This window comes from Bubalus bubalis, chromosome 11 (assembly GCF_019923935.1).
Source record: "Bubalus bubalis isolate 160015118507 breed Murrah chromosome 11, NDDB_SH_1, whole genome shotgun sequence".
In the NCBI taxonomy this organism is placed as follows: Eukaryota; Metazoa; Chordata; class Mammalia; order Artiodactyla; family Bovidae; genus Bubalus; species Bubalus bubalis.
In genome coordinates, this window is record NC_059167.1 from 92719048 (window position 1) to 92743504 (window position 24457).

At 41.4% G+C, this 24457-nt stretch overlaps 1 protein-coding gene across 4 annotated transcripts in view; it reads left to right on the plus strand.

Annotated features, from left to right (window-relative positions):
* The window catches only part of DMGDH (dimethylglycine dehydrogenase), an 86204-nt gene that overhangs the window by 27767 nt on the left and 33980 nt on the right, over nt 1-24457 (plus strand). For all 4 annotated transcript variants that reach the window (XM_025296364.3, XM_006053962.4, XM_006053963.4 and 1 more), the window contains 7 exons: nt 5182-5351; nt 5821-5974; nt 9679-9844; nt 10277-10407; nt 11983-12200; nt 13841-13998; nt 16480-16539. In XM_025296364.3, coding sequence (XP_025152149.3) covers nt 5182-5351; nt 5821-5974; nt 9679-9844; nt 10277-10407; nt 11983-12200; nt 13841-13998; nt 16480-16539 — 1057 coding nt within the window. The remainder of the gene's footprint in view (nt 1-5181; nt 5352-5820; nt 5975-9678; nt 9845-10276; nt 10408-11982; nt 12201-13840; nt 13999-16479; nt 16540-24457) is intronic.

A 24457-nucleotide genomic window follows, 5' to 3' on the forward strand; every position in this document is an offset into this window, starting at 1 on the left:
TATTCTTGTTCAGTATTGTTTTATCTATTTGGGCTTCTCATATTTTTGCGTAACGTTTAGGACCAGCTTGTCAATTTCTCTAAAGAAGCCACCTAGGATTCCCATAGGGATTGCGTTTTTGTAGATCAGCTTGGGGAGTGCTGCCATCCTAACAAGATTGAGTCTTGTGATTCACACACAAGGGATGTCTTCCACTTGTTTGTGTGCTGTGTGTGTGCTCAGCCACTCAGTCGTGGCCAACTCTTTGCGACCCCATGGACTGTAGCCCACTAGGCTCCTCTGTCCATGGGGATTCTCCAGGCAAGAATACTGGAGGGGGTTGCCATGCCCTCCTCCAGGGGCTCTTACCAACCCAGGGATCAAACCCAGGTCTCCCACATTGCAGGCGGATTCTTTACCAGCTGAGCTGCCAGGGAAGCCCATGTGTTTAGGACTTTTAACATTTCTTTCAACAGTGATTTGTAGTTATCAGAGTGTAAGTTTTGCACTTCTTTTGCTAAATTTATTCCTAAATATTTTTTTTTGATCCTGCAATTAACTGAATCACTGAATTATTGATTTAATCAATACATTTTGTGGATCATTGCTCTTTATCTATGAACAAACAGACAGTATACCTGGTCTCATGATATTTATACTTTAATAGAACACCTATTACTAAGGTAATCAGGAAGTTGCTTTCTTTAGAACACTATTTACTTATCACCTAGACACTGTATCTGCTTGTGTGGGGTTGATGTCGGCATCCGGCTCTGATTGTTCTGAGTAATTTCCCCAGGTTGTAGACACTGTGAGATGAATGGGAAGGACGACAGGTAGGGTCAGATCAAAGTGCCTCACTCTGTCTGACCAATCTGACCTAATCCCAAAAGGCGTTATTGTTATTTAAAAGTTGAGATTGCTAAAATAGTTCTCATGGAACACAGTAGAATGCTTACGTCGACTACCCCTTCCAGTTTATACCAGGGATCCAGTCCATGGTTCTGAAGGCCAGCGGTTTCCATATATGTGGCTGAGCACCAAAATCACCTGTTGTTGTTGGGTCACTCAGTCATATCTGACTCTTTTGTGACCCCGTGGACTGTAGCCTGCCAGGCTCCTCTGTTCATGGGATTTTCCAGGCAAGAATACTGGAGTGGATTGTCATTCCCTCCTCCAAGGGATCTTCCTGCTGCTGCTGCTAAGTCACTTCAGTCGTGTCCGACTCTGTGTGACCCCATAGACGGCAGCCCAACAGGCTCCCCTGTCCCTAGGATTCTCCAGGCAAGAACACTGGAGTGGGTTGCCATTTCCTTCAATGCATGAAAGTGAAAAGTGAAAGTGAAGTCGCTCAACCCAGGGATTAAACCTGAGTCTCCTGCATTGCAGGCGGATTCTTTACCACTGAGCCACCGGGCTTGTTAAAAAGCAAAATCTCAACTCTGTTCTTAGTTGTATGTGTGTTTCATCCTCCTTTGCATCTTACCTATGAAATTCCTATTATTTGTCATTAGAATCCATGAAAGACATGCTGAATTTGAAAACCAACAAGCAAACATATTCACATACAACCCCCTCCTATAGATTCTGATTCAGTAGTCTGGAGAGGGGCCCAGGGATTACACTTCAGTATTGTCTGTTATTTTAGTCCAAAGAATAGATATTTGCAAACTGTCTACAGATATGCCAGTGCTCATTTTCATTACCCTAGTCAAAGCTGTTTTACTTTTGTCCCAAATATAGCAAGTTCTCCTGCTTCTAGGCGACTAACACAGTGCTCCCCAGATGTTTAATGAGCTGTACTGAACTGAATCTGGTTATCTTGGCTTAGAACAGATTACAAACAGCAAATTTAAAGACAGGAGAGTGCTGTAAGACGTAATGCCTGACAGCTTAACAGTTGTTATAAAAAAGCAGACACAAACACTCAGAAGGCATAGCAGCTGGGCCATGTAATAATGGGTTCTGCAGATAAATGCTAGACATAGAAGAAAAGCCTAACTCTTCTTTTCTCATTGAGTTCCCTTCCACTTCCATGTTATACATTACTTCCTTATGAAAATCTTATCCACTGGGCAGAGGCATACTCTGTTGTTGGTTATACAAGGACCCAACAGCTACCGTGTATCACTTGCCTCCTATATGCTTTAAAATGCCATGTCAATTAATTCTCCACCAGCGTCATAAAGTGTGCACATGAGGAGACTAAAGCTCAGGGTGGTTACACAACTTGCAAGGTCACACAGCTGGTAGTGGCAGAACAAGAATTATACCCAGATCTCTCTTGCTCTATGCATTTCACTCTCAACCACTCTGGGCTTTCAAAAGATGTTTCATCCATCTCAGCAGATGTGTTGTATGAGATTTTACATATAACTTAATAAGGGTTATAGGGCTAAAGTTTGTGGAAATTTCCTTTTTGCTATGTTTAAAATGGATAACCAACAAGCACCTACTGTATAGCACACGGAACTCTGCTCAGTGTTATGTGCCAATCTGGATAGGAGGGGATTTGGGGGAGAATGGATACATATATATGTATGACTGAGTCCCTTCGCTGTCCACTTGAAACTATCACAACATTGTTAACCAGCTATACCCCAGTATAAAATAAAAACCTTGAAGTTTTTTAAAAAATAAACACATTTTAACATAAAAATAAATAAATAGATTATATGCAGGATTCGCCTTAAGCAACAGCACTCTGCCCTATTTATTTACTCACATGCCATTGTTGAAAGATAAAGAACATGATGGTCTGGTGGTGAGTCCACATGAAACCAAACTAACCCTGGCTATGCCCAAGGAGTCTGCCAAAGATATAAATTCTGTTACGTGTGTCTTGGCAGAAAAAAAAAAGAACCATTAAAGAAGTAAAGTCCAATAACAGAGTGTGTACTGGGGTCAGATGACTGAGTTTGTATCCTAAATCTGCACTTTGTTGCAGTGTGACAACCTTATTTAACTCCTGTGTGCAGGTTGGTTTTCTCACTGGTAAAATAGAGTTGCTAAAGCATAAATCAGCTGGTAGATGTTAGGGGGAAACAATGCCTTGTAAATGGTAAGCTCTCAGTTCAGTTCAGTTCAGTTCAGTTGCTCAGTTGTGTCTGACTCTGCGACCCCATGAATTGCAGCACTCCAGGCCTCCCTGTCCATCACCAACTCCTGGAGTTCACTCAAACTTAAGTCAGTGATGCCATCCAGCCATCTCATCCTCTGTCGTCCCCTTCTCCTCCTGCCCCCAATCCTTCCCAGCATCAGAGTCTTTTCCAATGAGTCCTCTTCATGTGAGTTGGCCAAAGTACTGGAGTTTCAGCTTCAGCATCATTCCCTCCAAATGCCAAAAGAACTTTATATAGTTTCTGTCTTGTAAACAGTATCTCTAGCTCTCAAAATAACAGTTGTAGTCACACACTGGAACTGGTTAAGTGAATAAACAGTTTATGCAAATAGTTCATAATTATTTTAAGCATATATTTAATTTTTTTTGCTTTCGTGATACTTAGTGAGATTGTGGGTGATTTGGATGAGCCAAATCAAGTCTCTTTCAAAATTATCTAGAGAAGTATAAATTGCTATCTCTTTATCCTGCTTAAGAAATGTCCTTATAACAAATATAAGGAAATACATCATTATAACAAATGATATAAATCATTTTTATAAAATAGTAAAATTGGTATCTTGTTGTAGAAAACAGTAGTTAGCATTTCCAGTCTTTGCTAAGGTCCTCCCATGTTTTCAGAAGCTTCAGTGCTGGCTAAGTAGTTGTCATCTGGAGTACTGGAATTTCTTGCATTTTGATGTTTGCTCATGTGGCTCCTTTTTGCTCCTAGTCCTCTCCCCATGACTCCCTACTCATCCAATTCCTTGAAAGCTTCTCTTGACTTAAACTGCAGATGAACCACCCAAGACTTTACCCAGAAGAGTGAGTGGGTAGAACCTCACATGGGTGACATTAAACCCTGATTCCTCCATCTGATATAAAATTATTTGCCACTTATGTTCTTGGTCTTTTAAAAAAATAATTATTCATTTGATTTTGACTGCGCTGGGTCTTCACTGCTACGTGGGCTTTTTCTCTAGTTGCAGCAAGTGGTGTCTCCTCTAGTTGTGGGGCACAGGTTTCTCATCGCAGAGCTTCTCTTGTTGAGGAGCCTGGGCTCTAGGGCACACAGACTTCAGCAGTTGCAGCTTCAGGCTCTAGAGCACAGGCTCAGTAGCTGTGGCTGTGCTGTGCTGTGCTTAGTCACTCAGTCGTGTCCGACTCTGCAATCCCACGGACTATAGCCCACCAGGCTCCTCTGTCCATGGGGATTCTCCAGGCAAGAATATTGCAGTGGGTTGCCATGCCTTCTTCCAGAGGATCTTCCCAACCCAGGGATCGAACCCAGGTCTCCCCCTTTGCAGGAGGATTCTTTACCTTCTGAGCCACCCAGTGGGCTTAATTGCTCTTCAGCTCTGCATAAGATCTACAGGCATGCTCCCTGATCTTAGTTGCTTCCCAGATTAGGGATTGAACCTGTATCTCCTGCACTGGCAGGTGGATTCTTCACCACTGAGCCACCAGGGAAGCCCGGTTTTTGGTTTTAAAGTATCTTCATGTGGATATAGAAACGAGCTAATCCTCCACACCGAGTGACTCATTGGTTGCAAAATACAGGAGCCACTGTTTCTCCCCTTCTTCCCCATGAGTCCTTGGGTGACTGCCTCTTTGTGTGCCTCTATGATAATGGCCCAAGTCCTTGTACAGATATCGTTGCTAAAGGGACCCAAACTAAACTGAGTCTGAGAAGGGATGGGTGTGCCACACCAGAGTGCACATATTTCTCTTGTAAGATTCCTATTAGTGAGAATAATCATAGCTCAAGATAAGGTACCAAGTACATCTGCCTGTGTGCTTCCTTGCCTCTATTCTCCTAGAGCAAGATCCTTACTAGCTGAGAGTCATAGGCTATTTTACAGACATGCATCTCTTGAAACTGTGGAAACTAACTAGTTACCAAGTCAGGCACATTTAATTTGGATGCTTAAACTTTTTTTTTTTTTTGAGGAAAAAGATGATAGTATAAAGATTATGTAGATTGTGTGTTCTGAATAGCATAGAACACTCCAGCTTTGAGGTCTTGTGAAATATTTGGACATGTTTCATTGCTGGAAAGTAATATGTGTTAATAACAGGGTATTTATTTCTATATTTGAAAGATATGGCATAATCCATGCTGGTGGCATCGGGAAATATCTCAGTGACTGGATCCTGCACGGAGAACCACCTTTTGATCTGATAGAACTGGATCCCAATCGCTATGGCAAGTGGACGACAGCTGAGTACACCGAGGCCAAAGCAAGGGAGTCATATGGATTCAACAATATTGGTAAGGTGCAAATTTACTGTTGTCTGTGAAGTTCAGAATTGTCTGTCTGTTCAGAATTGACTTACAGCACCTCTGACTTTAGATGCTTTTTAGTCTGTGCATCATTGGGGAATGGTTAGGGAGTCCAAAAAGGATATGCGTCTAAAACAAAAAAGGAATCTATGTGAATATGTGAGGAACACATCAGTGATTTTAACTTTTACGTCTATTTTTACTTTACCTTTGATGATCAGTATAAATAAATGATGGTTTTGGTTTCTTGAAAATATAAATTTCATATGTATTGTATATATGCGTATGTATTAAGCTTACATATGTTTATTTTACATATATTCTGTGTGTATGTGTGTATATGTATATATATCTATCTTCTGGATTTTAAGTACTGTGTTTGCCATTTTCCGAATCCCTTCAGAGTACTTTGTAGTTTTGGTTCTATGCTATTAGAGTATGGGTTTTCCTTTTTCAGTTGGTTATCCTAAAGAAGAACGATTTGCTGGGAGGCCAACTCAGCGAGTCAGTGGGCTTTATGAAACCCTGGAGTCTAAGTGTTCCATGGGGTTCCATGCAGGCTGGGAGCAGCCACACTGGTTCTACAAACCAGGCCAGGACCCTGGGTACAGGTAAATGAGTGACTTAACCTACGCGTGGCTCCGACTGCAAAGTCAACTTTGGGAGTGGGATGGAGGGACCCTAGAGAAGCCCCATATCCCCCACACTGGCTCTACAAACCAGGCCAGGACCCTGGGTACAGGTAAATGAGTGACTTAACCTACGCGTGGCTCCGACTGCAAAGTCAACTTTGGGAGTGGGATGGAGGGACCCTAGAGAAGCCCCATATCCCCCACACTGGCTCTACAAACCAGGCCAGGACCCCTGGGTACAGGTAAATGAGTGACTTAGCCTACCTGTGGTTCTGACTGCAGAATGAACTCTGGGATTGGGATGGAGGGACCCCAGAAAAGCATCATATCCGCCTCCCACCCCTTCACTCTACCCTATTCCAAACAGCATTGAGCCTTTTTCCATAAAAATAATTTCTGTGCTGCCGGGGTCCAGCCCCAGCTGATCCAGGGTATTCGAAGCAGAGACGGCGTAGGCGAGGGTCAGGGAACAACTGCTTAATTAAACGTTAATTAAGGATATAAAGAGTAATAAAATGAGGATAGCTCAGTAGGAAAATTCAGTGGAGAAAAGAGGCTGAGTAGCTTGGTTTACGCGGGGGACCAATAAAACTTCAAGACAAGAAGCTTGCACCACTTACGTAGGCCGCAGGCGTCCTTCCGTTCTCCCGAAGGAGAGGAGACACTGAGGCCTCCCCGGTCGGATCTTAGAAGCCCAGGCAAAATTAGTAAGCTTGGTGGGTTCCGCGCTCCAGATGGAGACTCAACCAGAGTGAGAGAGAGAGAGAGACATGGGGAGACCAGTATTTCGAGAAACTGATCCCAATTCTTTATTTTCCATGGTCTACTTTTATACACTGAGATGTTATGCAAAAGTCACGTGGGGTCAGCAGTCCTGACTTTTATCAAAGTCAGGTGCTTCATACAAAAGTATACAGAGGTCTTAGGGGTGTTACATCATCTTCTGGCCGGGGGGCCTGCTGACAATTTACGACCCTCTCCTTGTGACAGCGGTCAGTCAACCAGGACACTTATTTCTCCAGGGGTGATTATTCTTAAAACAGACGCCACCCAAATAAAGTTACATTCCTATAGGGTGAGGGTGTAGTGGGTTTTAGTTAAGGAAAGAATTTACTTAGCCTAAGGTCTAACGTGATTTATATCAAAGGTTAATACTTATTTCTTCTATATATTCATTAATGTGTATAAGGGCAGGGGATGTGGAGACTTAGCAGTAAACATCAGCTCAACAAATGAAAAACCCTTCACCAATATGATTTCTAATCAGCCCATTATACTTATACTAATAATTTTCTAACTTTTCTAAGGAACCTGTTTTTAGAAGGTTTAAAGCATCTCGTGCCTCTCATGGTTGGGAGGCTGTGAGCAATCACATGTGGCCGGACAAGCCTGTCAGGCAGGCTAGAGAACCTTCAGAGGAGTTTGTAGGTTAAAACACTCTTGTCACACCCAGGGGTTTTTATCAACTGGAGCTCTAGGTTAACTCCTTCTCCGAAAGAGGTGGTGGGGGACAGCCCCCCGTAAAGTCAGAGGTGTAGGTGAGAGCACAAAGTAGTAAGGTAGGCAGGCTCTGGTGATGGGGGTAGATGCTCGAGGATTTCCAGGGGGACTCCTGAGGCTCGATCCCGCCTTTGCGTATGTCGAGCCTCCTTCCTCATGACCTTTGCCATGGGCGGAGTGCCTCATGCTGGCCCCCAACACTGTGCAGTGGAGGCCTTAGTTTATCCCGTGTGACACTGGCCCACATTAAGGACCCATGTGACCTCGAGAAACCTACAATCGGCCCAAGTGAAGCGTCTGCTTGGAATTTTCCAATTGCTCAGAGGAACCTTCCCCACCCTCTCCAAATCCCCTTTATTTGGCCTTGAAAGGTTTACCTTGATTTAAGATGCCTGGTCAAATCACGTAGTATGGAAACAGTGTGTAAATATGGATTTTCTGTTTATAAGGGAATATCTGAAAGCTACTGCTTTCTAATGTGTGTGCAATGAATTATGCAAATTATATGCACTGTTGATAAACTAGGGGAAAAGATCATTTACTTACTATTTTAGGTTAAGCTAAAACATAAAGCATATAACTGAAACAATTCTCTGATTTCCTCTGAAGTTGTTGACATAGTACTTGGATTGCATACCATCCTTGTATTTAGGATTAATAATGATTACATACTTTTTTCTCATGAGAAGACACAAACCAAAAGAAAGCAAGTTTTCAAGTTGTTACCTTTTTTTGACTGATACTTTGCTTATTTAAGCAGATTTTGATGTCTACTTTACAATCAGACCTAAATGGTCCAAAGTATAGTAGTGGGCCAATTGTTGATTAATGAATTTGAACTCTGCAGTCAGCCAGTGGAGATCACCTGGGGGCAAAATACTGGCTTGGTTTTTTTTCTAAGTGACCCAGATAAATGCCAGATCTATTCTTCATGTTGTACTATTTGGACCTGGCCTGTTTTTTCTACTATTTTAATAATTAAACCACTGAAAACATATCCTCCTCTGAAGTTAAAATACCACATTAATAGTCTACTCCATAAAGTAGAAAGGCCCCTGCATAATGAGTCAGTAGACCTTTGCTCCAGGCCCCGCTGTGTCATTAACTAGTACAAAGGCCTCAGAAATCACTTTGTGCCTTTTCTCTAAAAACGGAAGATATTGGGCCAGATGCTTGCTTACCCCAGGTGGCCGGCACGAGCTTCACATGGGAGCTTGTTAGAGGGCAGCCTCTAGTGCCCTCCCCTGGAGAAGGCAATAGCACCCCACTCCAGTACCCTTGCCTGGAAAATCCCATGGGCGGAGGAGCCTGGTAGGCTGCAGTCCATGGGGTCGCAAAGAGTCGGATATGACTGAGCGACTTGCCTTTCACTTTTCACTTTCATGCATTGGAGAAGGAAATGGCAACCCACTCCAGTGTTCTTGCCTGAAGAATCCCAGGGACGGGGAGCCTGGTGGGCTGCCGCCTATGGGGTCGCACAGAGTCGGACACGACTGAAGCGACTTAACAGTGCCCTCCCCAGACCTGCTGCCTCAGAATCTGTAACAAGTGCAAGTGACGTATTTACAGCAACACTTGAGAAGCACCAGACAAGATAGCTCTACCCCTCATATATTCGGATTTATGTCCCCCAAATTAGTATTTTTAAAATGCTCCCCCAGGTGATTCTAATATGTAACCAAGGTTGACAACTAAAGGACTGGGTGACTTTTAAGCTTTTTCAAATCTGAGAGCCCACGTAGCCCACCTTATTTTCTAGTTAATTAATACTTCATTCACTGGGAAATAGATCAAGGGATAGATGAGTAACTTAGAAAATCAGTTTCCAATATATATGTATGACGTGTAGAACAGGTGGCATTTTTCCCCCAAATGAAAATGCCTAGACAAGTAGGGCTTGTTAGGGCTTCCCAGGAGTCTCAGTGGTAAAGAATCCAGTTGCCAATGCAGGAGATGTAAGAGACACACATTTGATCCCTGGGTCAGGAAGATTCTCTGGAGTAGGAATCTGGAGAGACAAGCCACTCCAGTATTCTTGCCTGGAAAATTCCATGGACCGAGGAGCCTCGTGGGCTACAGTCCATGGGGTCACAAAGAGTCGGATGTGACTGAGCACACAGAGCTTATAAAAATATTCTTATTCTGAATTTTTTTGAAAACAAATAACCTGTTTTGTGTTTCAGGCCAAGTTTTCACCGCACAAACTGGTTTGAGCCCGTGGGCTCTGAGTATCAACAGGTTATGCAAAGAGTAGGGGTGATTGACCTGTCACCATTTGGCAAGTTTAACATCAAAGGCCAAGACTCCATTAGATTGTTGGACCATCTCTTTGCAAATGTTATTCCCAAGGTAAATAACATTATAGGGGTAGGGGTATAAGGTCCAGGATCCTGGCCTGCTTAATTTTCTATCCCCTCATTTTCAAAAAATTATTTCAATTCACCTAATGATTTCTGTATGAATATGAGAATTCTTCAACTAGTGAGGGGCATTCTAGCTAATTTTCAAATTTAAATTTTTGTTGACTGAATTATTATCTAAGGATCATATGGCTTTGTTTAATTGTGTCAATAGGAACCCCCAGATTGGTTGAAATGTAATTTTTATGATCAGTAATTATAATGATCTTTTAAACTTAAAACTTCAAAATGAATGGGTTTAGGTTTACAGATAGTTCACACAATTGATATAAAAGATTCAGATGTCTTACATTGTTGACATCCACATTTTTATTTCCATATGGCATTGAAAGGATACATAAGATTTTATTCTTTTCTGTAGGTGGGTTTTACAAATATAAGTCACATGTTAACACCAAAAGGTCGAGTATATGCTGAGTTGACTGTCTCTCACCAGTCTCCTGGGGAGTTTCTATTAGTAACTGGTTCTGGGTCAGAACTTCATGATCTTAGGTAAGTGTACATGTACTAAGAAAACTATATGCATTATAACTGATCCAGTCTTCCACCAAGCGTACTTATGTTTTGTGGGCTTTTTAAATCAGTAATTGAAAATATAACTTACAGTCTTTAAACCTTTTTGTTTTAAATAAATGTCATGTCTTTCATAGGAAATTACTTCAAGTAAGGGTCCCTATAACCATCCCCTTCCCAAAGGTAAAGTAAACCAGTGGGCTTACTGGTTCTAATAATATTAACTCCTATTTATTAGGGATCACTCATATGTCAGAACCATTTTTACACATTATCTCAATAAGTTCTTTTAGTAGATTTATCTGCAAGGTGTTTATTATGCCCATTTTCAGGTGAGGAAACTGAAGTTTGGGTTAAAGTGACCTGCTCAAGTTAGTCTTGTTGACTCTGATGCTCACATTTGGTTCACGTTAATCTGTTGCCTCTGGGGTTTTCTTCTTTTTTCTTTTCCATACTTCGTGCTCCCTGGCCCATCGCTGCGTTGAAATCATTGATTTGCCAACTCTGTCCTTCACATGAATCCTCAGTCTACTATTTAGTCTACTCTAAAATATATTGTCTTTAGTATTTCAAAAATATTTGGAATATTGTTGCTTGATAAACCTCTTACTCTTAACAGACTCTCACTCTAGTTGTACTGCTGCTGCTGCTAAGTCGCTTCAGTCGTGTCCGACTCTGTGCGACCCCATAGACAGCAGCCCACCAGGCTCCCCCATCCCTGGGATTCTCCAGGCAAGAACACTGGAGTGGGTTGCCATTTCCTTCTCCAATGCGTGAAAGTGAAAAGTGAAGTTGCTTGGTCGTGTCCGACTCTTAGCGACCCCATGGACTGCAGCCTTCCAGGCTCCTCAGTCCATGGGATTTTCCAGGCAAGAGTACTGGAGTGGGGTGCCATTGCCTTCTCCTCTAGTTGTAAGGTGATACAAATTCTATCCTCCTATCCAAGATATGTTAGGAGCCATCTTAGTCACTTAGCTTTGTGTCAGCCCAGATGATCATTTTATGACAGACATGTGTAGCTCCAGGGACTGCTCAGTAAATTATAAGCAAACCCTCTCACTGGCTTCCAATCAAGACTCAGAAAGTGAAACCAGTCTTTAGAGTTTTAATCTTCTCCTTGTAATTGTCAAAGCAAGCATGTGTCTGGTGGCAGGCACGTTATTAACCTTTAGCAGCATGATTGTGTCTCCTATATATGGGTATTAGAGAAAATTTGGATTTAAATTAACTTCCCAAGATGGACTCATTAGTTTAAATGCAGTAGGGCTGTCACTGTTTGAAAAAATTTTGTGGCAGAGCTTGTTTAAATGGAAGGATCCTTCTGTACTGTGAAAAATCACCCACATATTTGTAAGTGGGTAGCTTAAAAAGAATCATTTACTATCTCTGAGACTCAGTTTCCTCAAATTTAAAAATTTGTTGATTATATGAAATGACACTCTAGGGATTTTCTGGTAATTCTAGACACACAGTATATCTTCAGAGAAATAATCTGTTACCAACATGTGTTATTCCAGCAAGATTTAACACAGTGTTTATGAATCTCAAATGCAGATGGATTGAGGAAGAGGCAATCAAAGGTGGATATGATGTTGAAATTAAAAACATAACTGATGAGCTTGGAGTCCTTGGCGTCGCAGGGCCATATTCAAGAAAGGTCCTACAGAAACTGACCTCTGAAGATCTTAGTGATAATGTTTTCAAGTTTCTTCAAACCAAGTCTTTAAAGGTTTCCAACATTCCTGTCACTGCTATCAGGATATCTTATACTGGTAAGAATTGAAAAATAACCTAAAGTAAGTCTCTAAAATTTAGAAGCACCCGGAAATGTGTGCATACACACATGTTCAGTCTCTTCAATGTAACTTTGGAGGACGATTTCTCCTGCCCAAGTCTTCTGAAAATTCTGTTTAATCACTCCGAGTCTGAGAAAGTCATTCTGCAGATTTCCAGTTGTGGTTCCAGGCCCATAGCTAGCTGCCTACCATTCAGAAAGGTAGGTGAGAAAGTGCAAAGAGGATAGTTGTTGGAATAGCTGGAAGGGATGACAGAATGCTCAGGCCAGCTGATGCTGTGTTGTTGTTGTTGCTGCGCAGTCGTGTCTGACACTGTGACCCCAGTGGGGTCACCCACAGTGACCAATGTGGACTGCATGTGGCATGCCAGGCTTCCCTGTCCTTCACCATCCCCCGGAGCTGCTCAAATTCATGTCCATTGAGTCAGTGATGCCATCCAACCATCTCGTCCTCTGTCACCCCCTTCTTCTCCTGCCCTCAATCTTTCTCAGCATCAGCGTCTTTTCTAAATGAGTCGGCTGTTCGCACCAGATGGCCAAAATATTGGAGCTTCAGCATCAGTCCTTCAATGAATATTCAGGATTGATTTCCTTTAGGATTGATTCCATGTGGGAGAATTCAAAATGGTCTCCCTTAGAGAACATCTTGAATGCGTCAGGCACTGCCCTTATAGCATTACTGCTGTTCATCTTTCTTTCTGACTAAGTGCATTAGAGAAGTCTTCCTTGGCACCTAATGGCATGCAGTAGGTACTAGAAACAGGGATGAATGAATGCCCTCCAGTTCCCCACTGGTTCTCTGGGCTCCCTCCTAACCTCCTCTAGACTCCTTGTCCCTTTGCAGAAGGAATGCTAGGTGCCCAGCATTCACTCGGGTATGCGGTGCTCATGTCCTGGAGAAGCACCGCACCATTAGCCCTCCGCCTGGGGAACAAGGCGAGCACACAGTATAAAGGCCATAGCTCTTCCCTAGGCTTCTCTTTTCCCCATTCTCCCTCCACCCAACCTTGGAAAACTGGTGACCAGAATAAAACATAAGCAAAATAAAAAATAAGCCGACTCTTTAGTTGGGTTTCATTTTCTTTTCTTTTTTGCCTATGGTTCTAATGGTGAATGAAATGACCAAGCAGGGGAGAAGGAGGAAGCGGGGGCCATTAGAAGCTCTGGCTATTCCACAGTTGAATGATAAACATTCAAATAATTGTCATCAGTGGTCTGTATGTTTAAGCCTTGCGATTTGGGGCCAAGGAGTTGGGGGTTGAGGTGTTTAAACCTTGAACCCCTTATCTTGATAAACTTTGCCATGCTAATTCCTCACTTAACATTATGAAGCCAAGGTGAGAGGTAAGCTTAAGTGCTGAATTGTCTGAGTTGTCTTAAATGCTGCTCTCTGTGTGGGGGGTGGGGAAGTACTAGGCCCAGAAGCATCTGTCATATGGCAGGCTCCTTTGCAGTGAGGCTTGGTTGCAACTTTTTTGGGAACCGAGCTTTTATCACTCTATAGTGTCTATTTTGCAGAAATGGAACCTCTCATTTGTTGATGTGTTTTAGCTAATGCACATTAGACCTAGAGATTGTCATTCCTACTCTACTGTGGCCCTTGTGGGTGTATTTCAGGTGAGCTGGGTTGGGAGCTGTACCACAGACGAGAAGATTCTGCAGCGCTTTACGATGCTATCATGAATGCAGGCCAGGAGGAGGGAATTGACAATTTTGGAACCTATGCCATGAATGCCTTAAGACTGGAGAAAGCTTTCAGAGCCTGGGGGTCAGAGGTTTGAAATGCTATCATCTTTATTAAAATTTTACATGTGTTGTATCTGATTTTTATGCAAGGGTTAGTTTAACTGTGTTAACATTGGCTCTGACTGTAAGAGAAAGAATGTATTGTAAGAAAAAAAAATTTTGGGGGGGCCACATTGGACAGCATGCCAAATCTTAGTTCCCTGACCAGAGCTGGAATCCACACCACCAGCAATGGAAGCATGCAGTCCTAACCACTGGACCACCAGGGAAGTCCTGAAAACTTTATTTAATTAGGGACAAAGGTTTTTCTCCTCAATTTCCCAGTTACAAATTCAGGGAAACTCTGATGTAATGTTTATTCTGCCTTAATTCCCCTTGCTTGGCAGAGAGCCCTGGACATCTGCCTCTGTGTGCTGACTTTGGCTGCCCCAAGGGAGCCTGTCTACCTCATGGGATTTGAGGGCCACTTTTCAAAATTCTTCCTTCTCCTCTGTCATATTGTCTATCATCATTTCCTTCTTATTCTGCACCTTTTGGGAAAGTAACAGCAAAAGCTGTCTTTCTGAGGGGCAAGGTTGGTGGTCTGGAATGTGCTGGTCCAGCCCACACCCATCGTTAATAATGAGAACTCAGGGTTTCTATTTGTGTAGTTACACGCCATTTTTATAAGCATGATGTCATCTACCTTCTCAGCTCTCCCTGAAGAGGGTATTATTGGTGATTCTTGGGCAAGGAGGTGGGAGTTATACACACAAGCACGCTAAGAAACAATAAACAACTTGGTCCAGATTGCACAGAAGTGTCCAAACAGTGGTTCAAACTCCGTTCTCTTATTTTATCTCCAATACAGCAGACTATCTTTAGATCTCAATTTTCTCAGGTCCACTAGTTGTTTTCTTGGAATACATTGAGGTTTTAGGTATGAGAGCTTAGATAAGGGACCTTTGTAAAGGGTGTACTTCAGGGTAGGGTCTCTGGAGTTTGAATGTATCCTCTACCACATATTATGTGGCCTTAACCCTCCAGAGACTTCACTTCTCTGTAAGAGAGAGACAGTCTTTATCCTACAGAGTTATTGTCAAGATTAGGTAGCCTGCAAAGTGCCTAGGACATAAAGCGTGAATTTGAGGGCAAAGTGGGTTTGAAAGCACAGGCAGGGTCCCTAGGACAGTTAGATCAGGGGCAGAAGAAAGTGGGTTTTGAGGTGGACAATACAGCCTCCTGGAGTCACTGAAAGAACAAGAGCCCTGGGGCAGTTGTTGATTTACAGAGGATGTGCTCTGTTGCAGGGATCCTCAGCCTACCGGGGTGGGGGAGGGGGGGTGTCCTCAGAGGACGCTGCTGCAGGGAGAGACGGAGAGGATAGCTCTGCCTCCACTCTCAGCAAGGAATGAGCCGCGTTTCTCTGCTCTCCCCCTTTCATTTCCTTCTGTCTCCATCCCAGCCCCTCTAATTTCCCAGCGGTGCCAGCACGCCCTCTAGCGTTATTACAGCAATCAAGCATCTGGACTTTTAAAATTTTTTCCTGGAATTCTGAAACTTGTTTTTTTTAATCAATGAAATACTGTCTTAAAAGTAGACTTTTTATCATAGAACACATGCGGGCTTTAGAAATGTCAGTGTGGTAAGGACAGCATCTTAAAATCAACAAGATGGTATCGCGTGCTCTAGTAAGCATGAGGTTTGGGGTGAAACACTGAGAAAACCCTAAGTAATAAATTCTCATCTTGTTTCTGGAATTTTGAAAATTTGAGCAGGTAAAAAATAATCTTAGAGTTGCTCAAATTGACTAGGAAATATGAGGTCAAATTTTATATCATGTAAAACAAATTTATATTACGCATCTAGGTCATGCAAAGGTTGTGTTTTCTTTTGTTAAGTTTGGCTACCTTTTATGGGGTTTAGATCAGTTCTTTTGGTGCAAAAGAGACTGATGACATCAAAACAAACAAAAATCATGTCTAGTCCCAAATAATGGCTTTAGCTCTCTTTGAAGTATATTATAATGACAGCCAAATTCAACCTCTTTTTTTTTTTTTTCCTTTTCCCTCTCCTGAACTCTGTGGAAACTATTTTCCTACCATATGCTTTTTTCCTCCACTTATCCTGATTTCTGGATGATTGCAAGATAAATAAATTACTTAATAATGTTTCAAATCACATTTATGCAGAATTAGTAGGTAAAAGCTTATGAGAATCTTGTTTCTGGGAAGAACATCATTGTTGTGGCATCCCTCAGATGTTTATTATACCAAAAAAGCCTTGGAAACAAGCTGGGGATTTTAGCATCTAATTTGCTATTAAAATAACAGTATTTGCTGAAAGGCTACTTTTGAATTTTAGATTTAAAATATTACTTTAGAGGCCAGTTCACAATCTATATCTATGTCTATCTGTCTATCCATATATTTCAAATGAAAAAGTATTCTCTTTAAAAAATAAATATGAAAGTGATGTTACTAAAACTACTTATGCTCACCTAAGATTTAAAATGCATGTTTCCCTTTTAGATGAACTGTGATACAAATCCCTTGGAAGCGGGACTGGAATCTTTTGTAAAACTAAATAAGGTATGTTTACATTCCAAAGTGTACTTGAAATAAATCTTAAAACTATGCTGTTTCATGACAGAGCCATGCTTTAAAATTTAACCAAGTGTGACTCTAGGGCAAATGAGTTGAACATAAATAGTAAGCATTACTTAAGTGCTTCATGTTAAGCTTTGTCAAAATTTGATATCAGTGCAAATGATTCTAATGTGCCTGTTGATGCAATAATCCATCAACGTTGAAGACCAAATCTAAATTCTAAGATAAAAATCAGTAAGGATAAGATGTCAGCAAGCTGTTTTGTAAATCCTGGTGACTTGTGAAGTCACAATTAGCTGATGAGACAGACTGCATTAATTGACTCTTCCTGGGTGCTCAGCAGCATGAAGCAGCCTCACCCAGCAGATCTGTCCATCTGCTTATTGAGCATCGTGCTTTGCAACATCTGCGTATGAGCAACTGACACATTTCAAATATGTTCAGCATAAAAGTTATTACTGAGGAGCCAATACAGGCCCACAGAGTCATAACTGATGCTGACATTCTAAAGGAAACCTGCATCAGTGGTTCTCAGATAGCATCAGTATCATCTGGGAGCTTGCTAGAAATACAAATCCTTAGTTCTGCCAGGGTCCAGCCCCAGCTGATCCAGGGTATTAGAAGGAGAGACGGCATAGGCGAGGGTCAGGAAACAACTGCTTAATTACACTTTAATTAAGGATACAAAGAGTAATAGAATGAGGATAGCTCAGTAGGAAAATTCAGTGGAGAAAAGAGGCTGAGTAGCTTGGGCGCCACCTGCCGGGGACCAGCCCCGGCTGATCCAGGGTATTCAAAGGAGAGACGGCTAGGCGAGGGTCAGGGAATAACTGCTTAATTACACTTTAATTAAGGATACAAAGAGTAATAGAATGAGGATAGCTCAGTAGGAAAATTCAGTGGAGAAAAGAGGCTGAGTAGCTTGGTTTACGCGGGGGACCAATAAAACTTCAAGACAAGAAGCTTGCACCACTTACGTAGGCCGCAGGCGTCCTTCCGTTCTCCCGAAGGAGAGGAGACACTGAGGCCTCCCCGGTCGGATCTTAGAAGCCCAGGCATAATTAGTAAGCATGGTGGGTTCCGCGCTCCAGATGGAGACTCAACCAGAGTGAGAGAGAGAGAGACATGGGGAGACCAGTCTTTCGAGGAACTGATCCCAATTCTTTATTTTCCATGGTCTACTTTTATACACTGAGGTGTTATGCAAAAGTCATGCGGGGTCAGCAGTCCTGACTTTTATCAAAGTCAGGTGCTTCATACAAAAGTATACAGAGGTCTTAGGGGTGTTACATCATCTTCTGGCCGGGGGGCCTGCTGACAATTTACGACCCTCTCCTTGTGACAGCGGTCAGTCAACCAGGACACTTATTTCTCCAGGGGTGATTATTCTTAAAACAGACGCCACCCAAATAAAGTTACATTCCTATAGGGTGAGGGTGTAGTGGGTTTTAGTTAAGGAAAGAATTTACTTAGCCTAAGGTCTAACGTGATTTATATCAAAGGTTAATACTTATATCTTCTATATATTCATTAATGTGTGTAAGGGCAGGGGATATGGAGACTTAGCAGTAAACATCAGCTCAACAAATGAAAAACCCTTCACCAATACAATTTCTAATCAGCCCATTACACTTATACTAATAATTTTCTAACTTTTCTAAAGAACCTGTTTTTAGAAGGTTTAAAGTATCTCGTGCCTCTCACGGTTGGGAGGCTGTGAGCAATCACATGTGGCCGGACAAGCCTGTCAGGCAGGCTAGAGAACATTCAGAGGAGTTTGTAGGTTGAAACATTCCTATCACACCCAGGAATTATTATTAACTGGAGCTCTAAGTTAACTCCTTCTCCGAAAGAGGTGGTGGGGGACAGCCCCCCGTAAAGCCAGAGGTGTAGGTGAGAGCACAAAGTAGTAAAGTAGGCAGGCTCTGGTTATGGGGGTAGATGCTCGAGGATTTCCAGGGGGACTCCTGAGGCTCGATCCCGCCTTTGCGTATGTCAAGCCTCCTTCCTCATGACCTTTGCCATGGGCGGAGTGCCTCACGCCGGCCCCCAACATCTCCCCCTTTTTTATTTCTTAAAACAGCCAGATGCAGCTCAGTCGCGAGCTTCCAAATGCTCTGCCGAAGAATCCTGACAATACAAGGAAGAATGCTTATGAGAAGTAGGATTTGAGCACCAATGACAGCATAACTAGGGATATTAGACAGAATATTTTTTCCAGAAATTAAGTTAGAGAAGGTATGAAAAAAGTCATTAGCTGCTCCAGCGGCGGTAAAATCCAGTCGAGAGTGTTCCAAGGTCTGTATTTGACTATGAAGTTTCCCTAAGTCCAGGCCAATATCAGAACTATTCCAAACACCTGAGATATGATTTTTAATCTTTTCCCATTCATAATCTGTCTCGTTTACCTTCAAGGATGTCACGCATATCCACCTGTAATCAGCGTGGCATGTCAAAGCCATCTTCACCTTTAAAGCCTGCAACTCAGTCCCAATATGCATAATTGCTTCTTCTAAGGCATCTACTCTCATCTCTAATTTCCTATCTATAGCTTCCTGAGTTGCTAGAGTTAGTGAAACATTTTTAGACATGGTATCAACATATTGGGCAGTATGCACTTGTTGAGTCAATGATACTGCTGCCGCAGTAACAGAACTAATTGCTGCTATTAAAGCTGATATTCCTAAAATAAGTAAGCCCACAAACCGTCGCGATCGCATTAAATCCTGTAGTTGCTGTAACACGGCAAGACCATAGCTATCATATAGGCACCATAAGATAGGATGGGCATTGTAACACCACAAAGGAGCAAACATTACATTGAGGGTTTAAACAAGATGAAAGCATACATTGTTCACAAGTTACCACGTTAGGTCCACCTGAATAATTCATGAATACATTAAGTTTGTTGGAGTCATTAGTAAAAAGGAAAACATAAGGCAAGGGTAGACAAGCTAAAACAGAATAAATAGAATTATTTTTTGGTTGGAGTTCACGCTGCAGCAGCCCTGTCAGTCTCGCTGGGATCTCGATGTTTATCTTGTCTCCCCTGCTGGCGGGCGCTGCGCTGGTCTGGATGGCACTTTGCGGGTGCGCTCTCCTCTCTGGCCCTCACTTGCTGCACAAACTTCTTTGCTCTAGGTCGTGGGGTGCAGCGAGGAGGGTGCAGGGCGAGGCTGGAGGCGCGGAGGCGAGAGCTGCCTGGTGGGCGGGGCGAGCGAGTGCGCCCCTCGAACCTGGCCTGTCTAGAACCCAAATTGGTGAATCTGCGTCCTGTGGAAAAATACAAGCACATCCTCGACTGCTAGTTAATAATGGGTCAGGACCCTCCCATTGTCCTGAGAAGAGGTCCTTCCATTTGACTAATGGTTTTGCATTTAATTGCTCTAGGCACCAATGACGAAGCATTGCAGTAGTTCCAGCCAGATCAGTATTTAGAATATTTATTACAAAAAGAGCATGTTTGATGGGGAGATTTGATGGGGAGAGCTATACTTAAACTCCCCTTCTTTTAGTTTTTGAATTTGGATTTTTAATGTTTGATGCGCTCTTTCAACAATGGCCTGTCCCTGGGGATTATAAGGGATGACAGTATTATGTTTAATTTGAAACTTTATACAAAATTCCTGAAAAGACTTAGAAGTGTAAGCAGGAGCGTTGTCAGTTTTTTAGAGCTTTTGGCAGGCCCAAATATGAAAAACAAGTAAAGAGATGTTGTATCACATCTTTAACTACTTCCCCTGTACGAGCAGTTGCAATAATAACGTGAGAAAAGGTATCTACAGTTACATTAACAAAAGACAGTTTTCCAAATGAAGAGACATGAGTTAACATCCATTTGCCAGAGTACGTTAGGTTTGAGACCGCGAGGATTAACTCCCATAGGTAAACTATTATAAACAGTGGGGCAGTGTAGGCAAGAACGCACAATCTCTCGAGCAGTCTCTCTGGGAATTTGGAATTGATATCTTAAGGCAGTAGCATTTTGATGATGAAGTGAGTGAGAGGCTCTGGCCTCCTCAATCACAGCAGCCACTGTATTTCTGGTTAACAAGTCAGCCAAGTCATTAAAGGCATTTAAAGGGCCGGGCAATCTGGAATGAGCCCAAATGTGTCCAATAAAAAATATTTTCTTTCTTTTCTAAATTTGTTGCTGTAAATTACTTAACAAATGAAATATGGTAGTTTTATTTTCAGGCAAAACCGCAGTTTCAGTGTGTGGAAACAACCTGACAATATACTGAGAATCAGAATAAAGGTTAAATTCCTCATCTGCAAACATAGCAAAAGCCTCTATGACTGTTGTTATCTCAGCTCTTTGAGCTGAAGTTTCCCGTGTTTCTAAAACCTTTTGGTGATTTTTAGTGACTATGGAGGCTTTACCATTTGCTAACCCATCAGTAAAAATTATCTGAGCATTTGGAATAGAAGATTGTTTACATCTGACAGGAAAAATAACTGGATGTCTGGATATAAAATTCAACAAAACATGTGAAGGTAAATGATGCAAAAATTTGACCAAAATAGTTTCCTATAGCAATCTGCCAATTTTCAAACATTAGAAGAGCATCAAGTTGTTTCTTATTATATGGAATTACAATTTCTGATGTCTCTTTACCGAACAATTCAATGCTCCGTTTTCTCCCTTTTAATATCAACATAGCTATCAGTCCTGGATAAGAGGCCACTATTTCTTTAGCTTGGGCTGGGAGATGGACCCATTCTAGGGGGCCGTTTTGCCATAAAACCAATTTTTTGTCTGGCTATCTCAATTACACCTATGGGGGTTTTATGGTAAAAGAATTGTCAAGCAGTTGTCAATTTAATTTTTTAAATTTTTAAAATTTACATTTTAACAGCATAAATTTAGGGATATGTTAATTTAGGTCTAATGTTTAGTTTAGGTCTCTGTATAAATTTAAGTAATAAATGTATAACCTCCTTATCTCATTTTGGTATACAGGTATACAGATATACCTAAATGCAAAATGTATTTATATATGTATTTATATATGGCAACAAGTATAAACTTATTGACATATAATATATATAAATCAATATACTTGAATTAATCTTTATGTTAATTAATATATATTACAGCAATACAACACATACACAGCTAATACCAACCAACACAAACCAATGTACTGTAATAATACATGTCACACATATATAATATAATTATACAGTATATAGAACATATATCATCACAGCATCAATCCATACCAATTAATATCAGCCACACACACATTATATCACTGCAATATATATTTAATTATATAGTATATATATAATATGCATATATAGTATACATATTAATTATATACAAATTAATTAAGTATAGATCTACAAATAGAATTAAGTATACCTTTATTATATTTTATTTGTACCCATATCTAATTAGGCAAACTGCAATTAGGCAAATATATTTATATTATGTATTTATAATAATATATATAGTATTGTTAATTGTACTGTCTGTTGATAACTAAGAAATTGAGAAAACCCTTCTCTGAGTATCTCTTATTTGAGACAGCACGTCCCTCTCCCATAGGGTAAAGGGGAGCGTAGGAACTACATAGGGTTGGAAAGTTTCACAGGTGTCTTTAAACTGCCAATCTAACATTTTTGAACTTTTAACTACTAGGGGGGCTTGAGGGCAAATGAAACAAAATTTGACCCCTGAAATCTATCAGGGCAACTTGCCAATGATCACTATCTTGTAAAAGACTTGCAGTTGATCCTTATTGAATGGAATTACTATATTTGCTACTTCTTTTCTAAAAAGTTCCACACTTCTTTTTTCCTCCTTTTATAATTAATTGTGCAACCAAGCTGGGATAAGATAAAACTATTTTTCTTGGGGTCACTGGTAGATGGAACCAAGGGGCCTTTTTGTCACAAGCACCCTGTAGGTGTATGTTTTGTGGCAAGAATAATTTAATCTCATCTTTTGGTAATATTAATCTTAATTAACTGATCATTTAAGGTCTCATCTACTTTAATAAGAGCTGTCTCTGTCTCGTTAGTCAACTTTTTCTTAGAACTGGAATTAGGATAGCTTTTTAAGCAATCAAACAAAGGCTTTAAATCTGCAGTAGTCAGTTTTAAATGTGGGCGTATCCAATTAATGTCTCCTAATAATTTTTGGAAATCATTTAAAGTTAGTAAACAATCTCTCCGCTTCAAAGGGGCAGTTTTTAAAACTTTTGGCAGACTTAAATATGAGAAGCAAGTAAAGAGGTGTTGTACAACATCTTTATAAGCTTTTCCAGTTATCATTTTGTAACCTAAATCTGGTCTATAGCTTTCAGATGACAAGCAACCATCTAATCTTTGCTTGAATACTTCCAGCAATGGGGAACTCACTACTCTTCAAGGTTTTAAACTCTCCCTCACCTTTTTTTCTACAGCATTCCCACCCTGCATACCACTTTTTCTAATCTCACCAACTCATTTTCAGTAGTATGTGTGGGTCAGGAACTGCGCCAGTCTTTCCCAGCAATGTTAAGAGATGTCTGTTCTTGTGTCTAATAGCCCTGACATTTTATTTTCTTGAATTAAAAGATCTTTTAAAGGCCTTGGAGCTGTAATTTCCTGCACCCAAAAGGCTAGATCACTAGCTCTGCGGCTCTTGGCTTGAGAAGTCAAGAGTTTTCTTGTCTGATACTAAGGTAAAAGCAAAAACTGTGTTACTCTTTGACCTTTATTAATTTGCAGTTTTAGTAGGCGGTGAGGTCAAAATTTTAATTTCTCAATATAATCAGAATCTACTACACCATGCACCACCAAAATTTTTTGAAAAGAAAGCGAGCTACGCCCTAGCACAAGTCCTACAATGCCCTCAGGTAGGGGGCCAGCCACTCCCATTGGAATTGGAGTAACCGGCTTGTCAAGGGTTAATATTGTTGCTAAATCCCCTTACCGTTTTTCTCTTAGCCTGGGTGAGACCCCCCTGAGGGGGTTTTCTCCAAGGAGCACGCTCTGCATATTGTGCATGCAGTCTGTTTTAAAAGCTCCACTGTTTAAAAAACTTTTATCTTCCTCAGGCTTAGGCAACACTTTGAGAGGCTTTGGGGGCAAAGTGGGGAACTTTTGGGCCCTGGAAGGCGCAAATGGAGGCGGCAGCTATCGCCCCAAATCAGAAAGTGGTGGATAAGTTTTTTTAAAGTTTGCGCAGAGGGGGAGGTAGCTCGTCAGGGCGTCTGGCCACAGTGTCCTGTAAGTCCTCTCCTCTCTCCTCTGCTGATTTTTTCTTCCTTCTTCTCTTTAAATCTTTCTCAAGTTTTCTTTTCCTCACTCTATCTTTTTTCCTTCCTCTTCTCTTCTCTTTTACTTTCTATCATTTCCTTCTTGTTTCCCTCTTTCATTCTCCCTTCTTCCTTCTTACTTTCTCTCTCTCTCCCCCTCTCTTTCTCTCTGTATCTCTTTTTCTAACTTCCTTTTTTCCTTTTTCTATCTTGCTGCATTCCCTGATTCCTTCTTCCTCCGTTCCTCTCTCCTTTTCACTCTTTAGTTCTTTTTTTATCTTTAGATCTTTCTCTATTTTCTTTCCTTTTTTCTTTTTCTCTTTTTTTTTTTTTTGCTTGGGTGAGGCCCCCCTGAGGGGGTTTTTTGCAAGGAGCAGGCTCTGTATATTGTGTATTCTTTAAAAGCTACTTTGTTTAAAAGAAAACTTTTTATCTTTTTCAACCCTAGGCAATGCTCTGGGAGGCTTTGGATGTAAACTGGGGAATTCTTAGGCCCTGGGAGGTGCAAGCGGAGGTGGAGTAGTCGCCTTAAATCAGAAATTGTTGGATAAATTTTTAAAGGTTTGTGTAGAGGGAGAGGGGGCTCACCAGGGCGCCCGGCCGCAGCGTCCTGTAAGCCCTCTCACTCCTCGGGAGGTAGAGCACAGTCT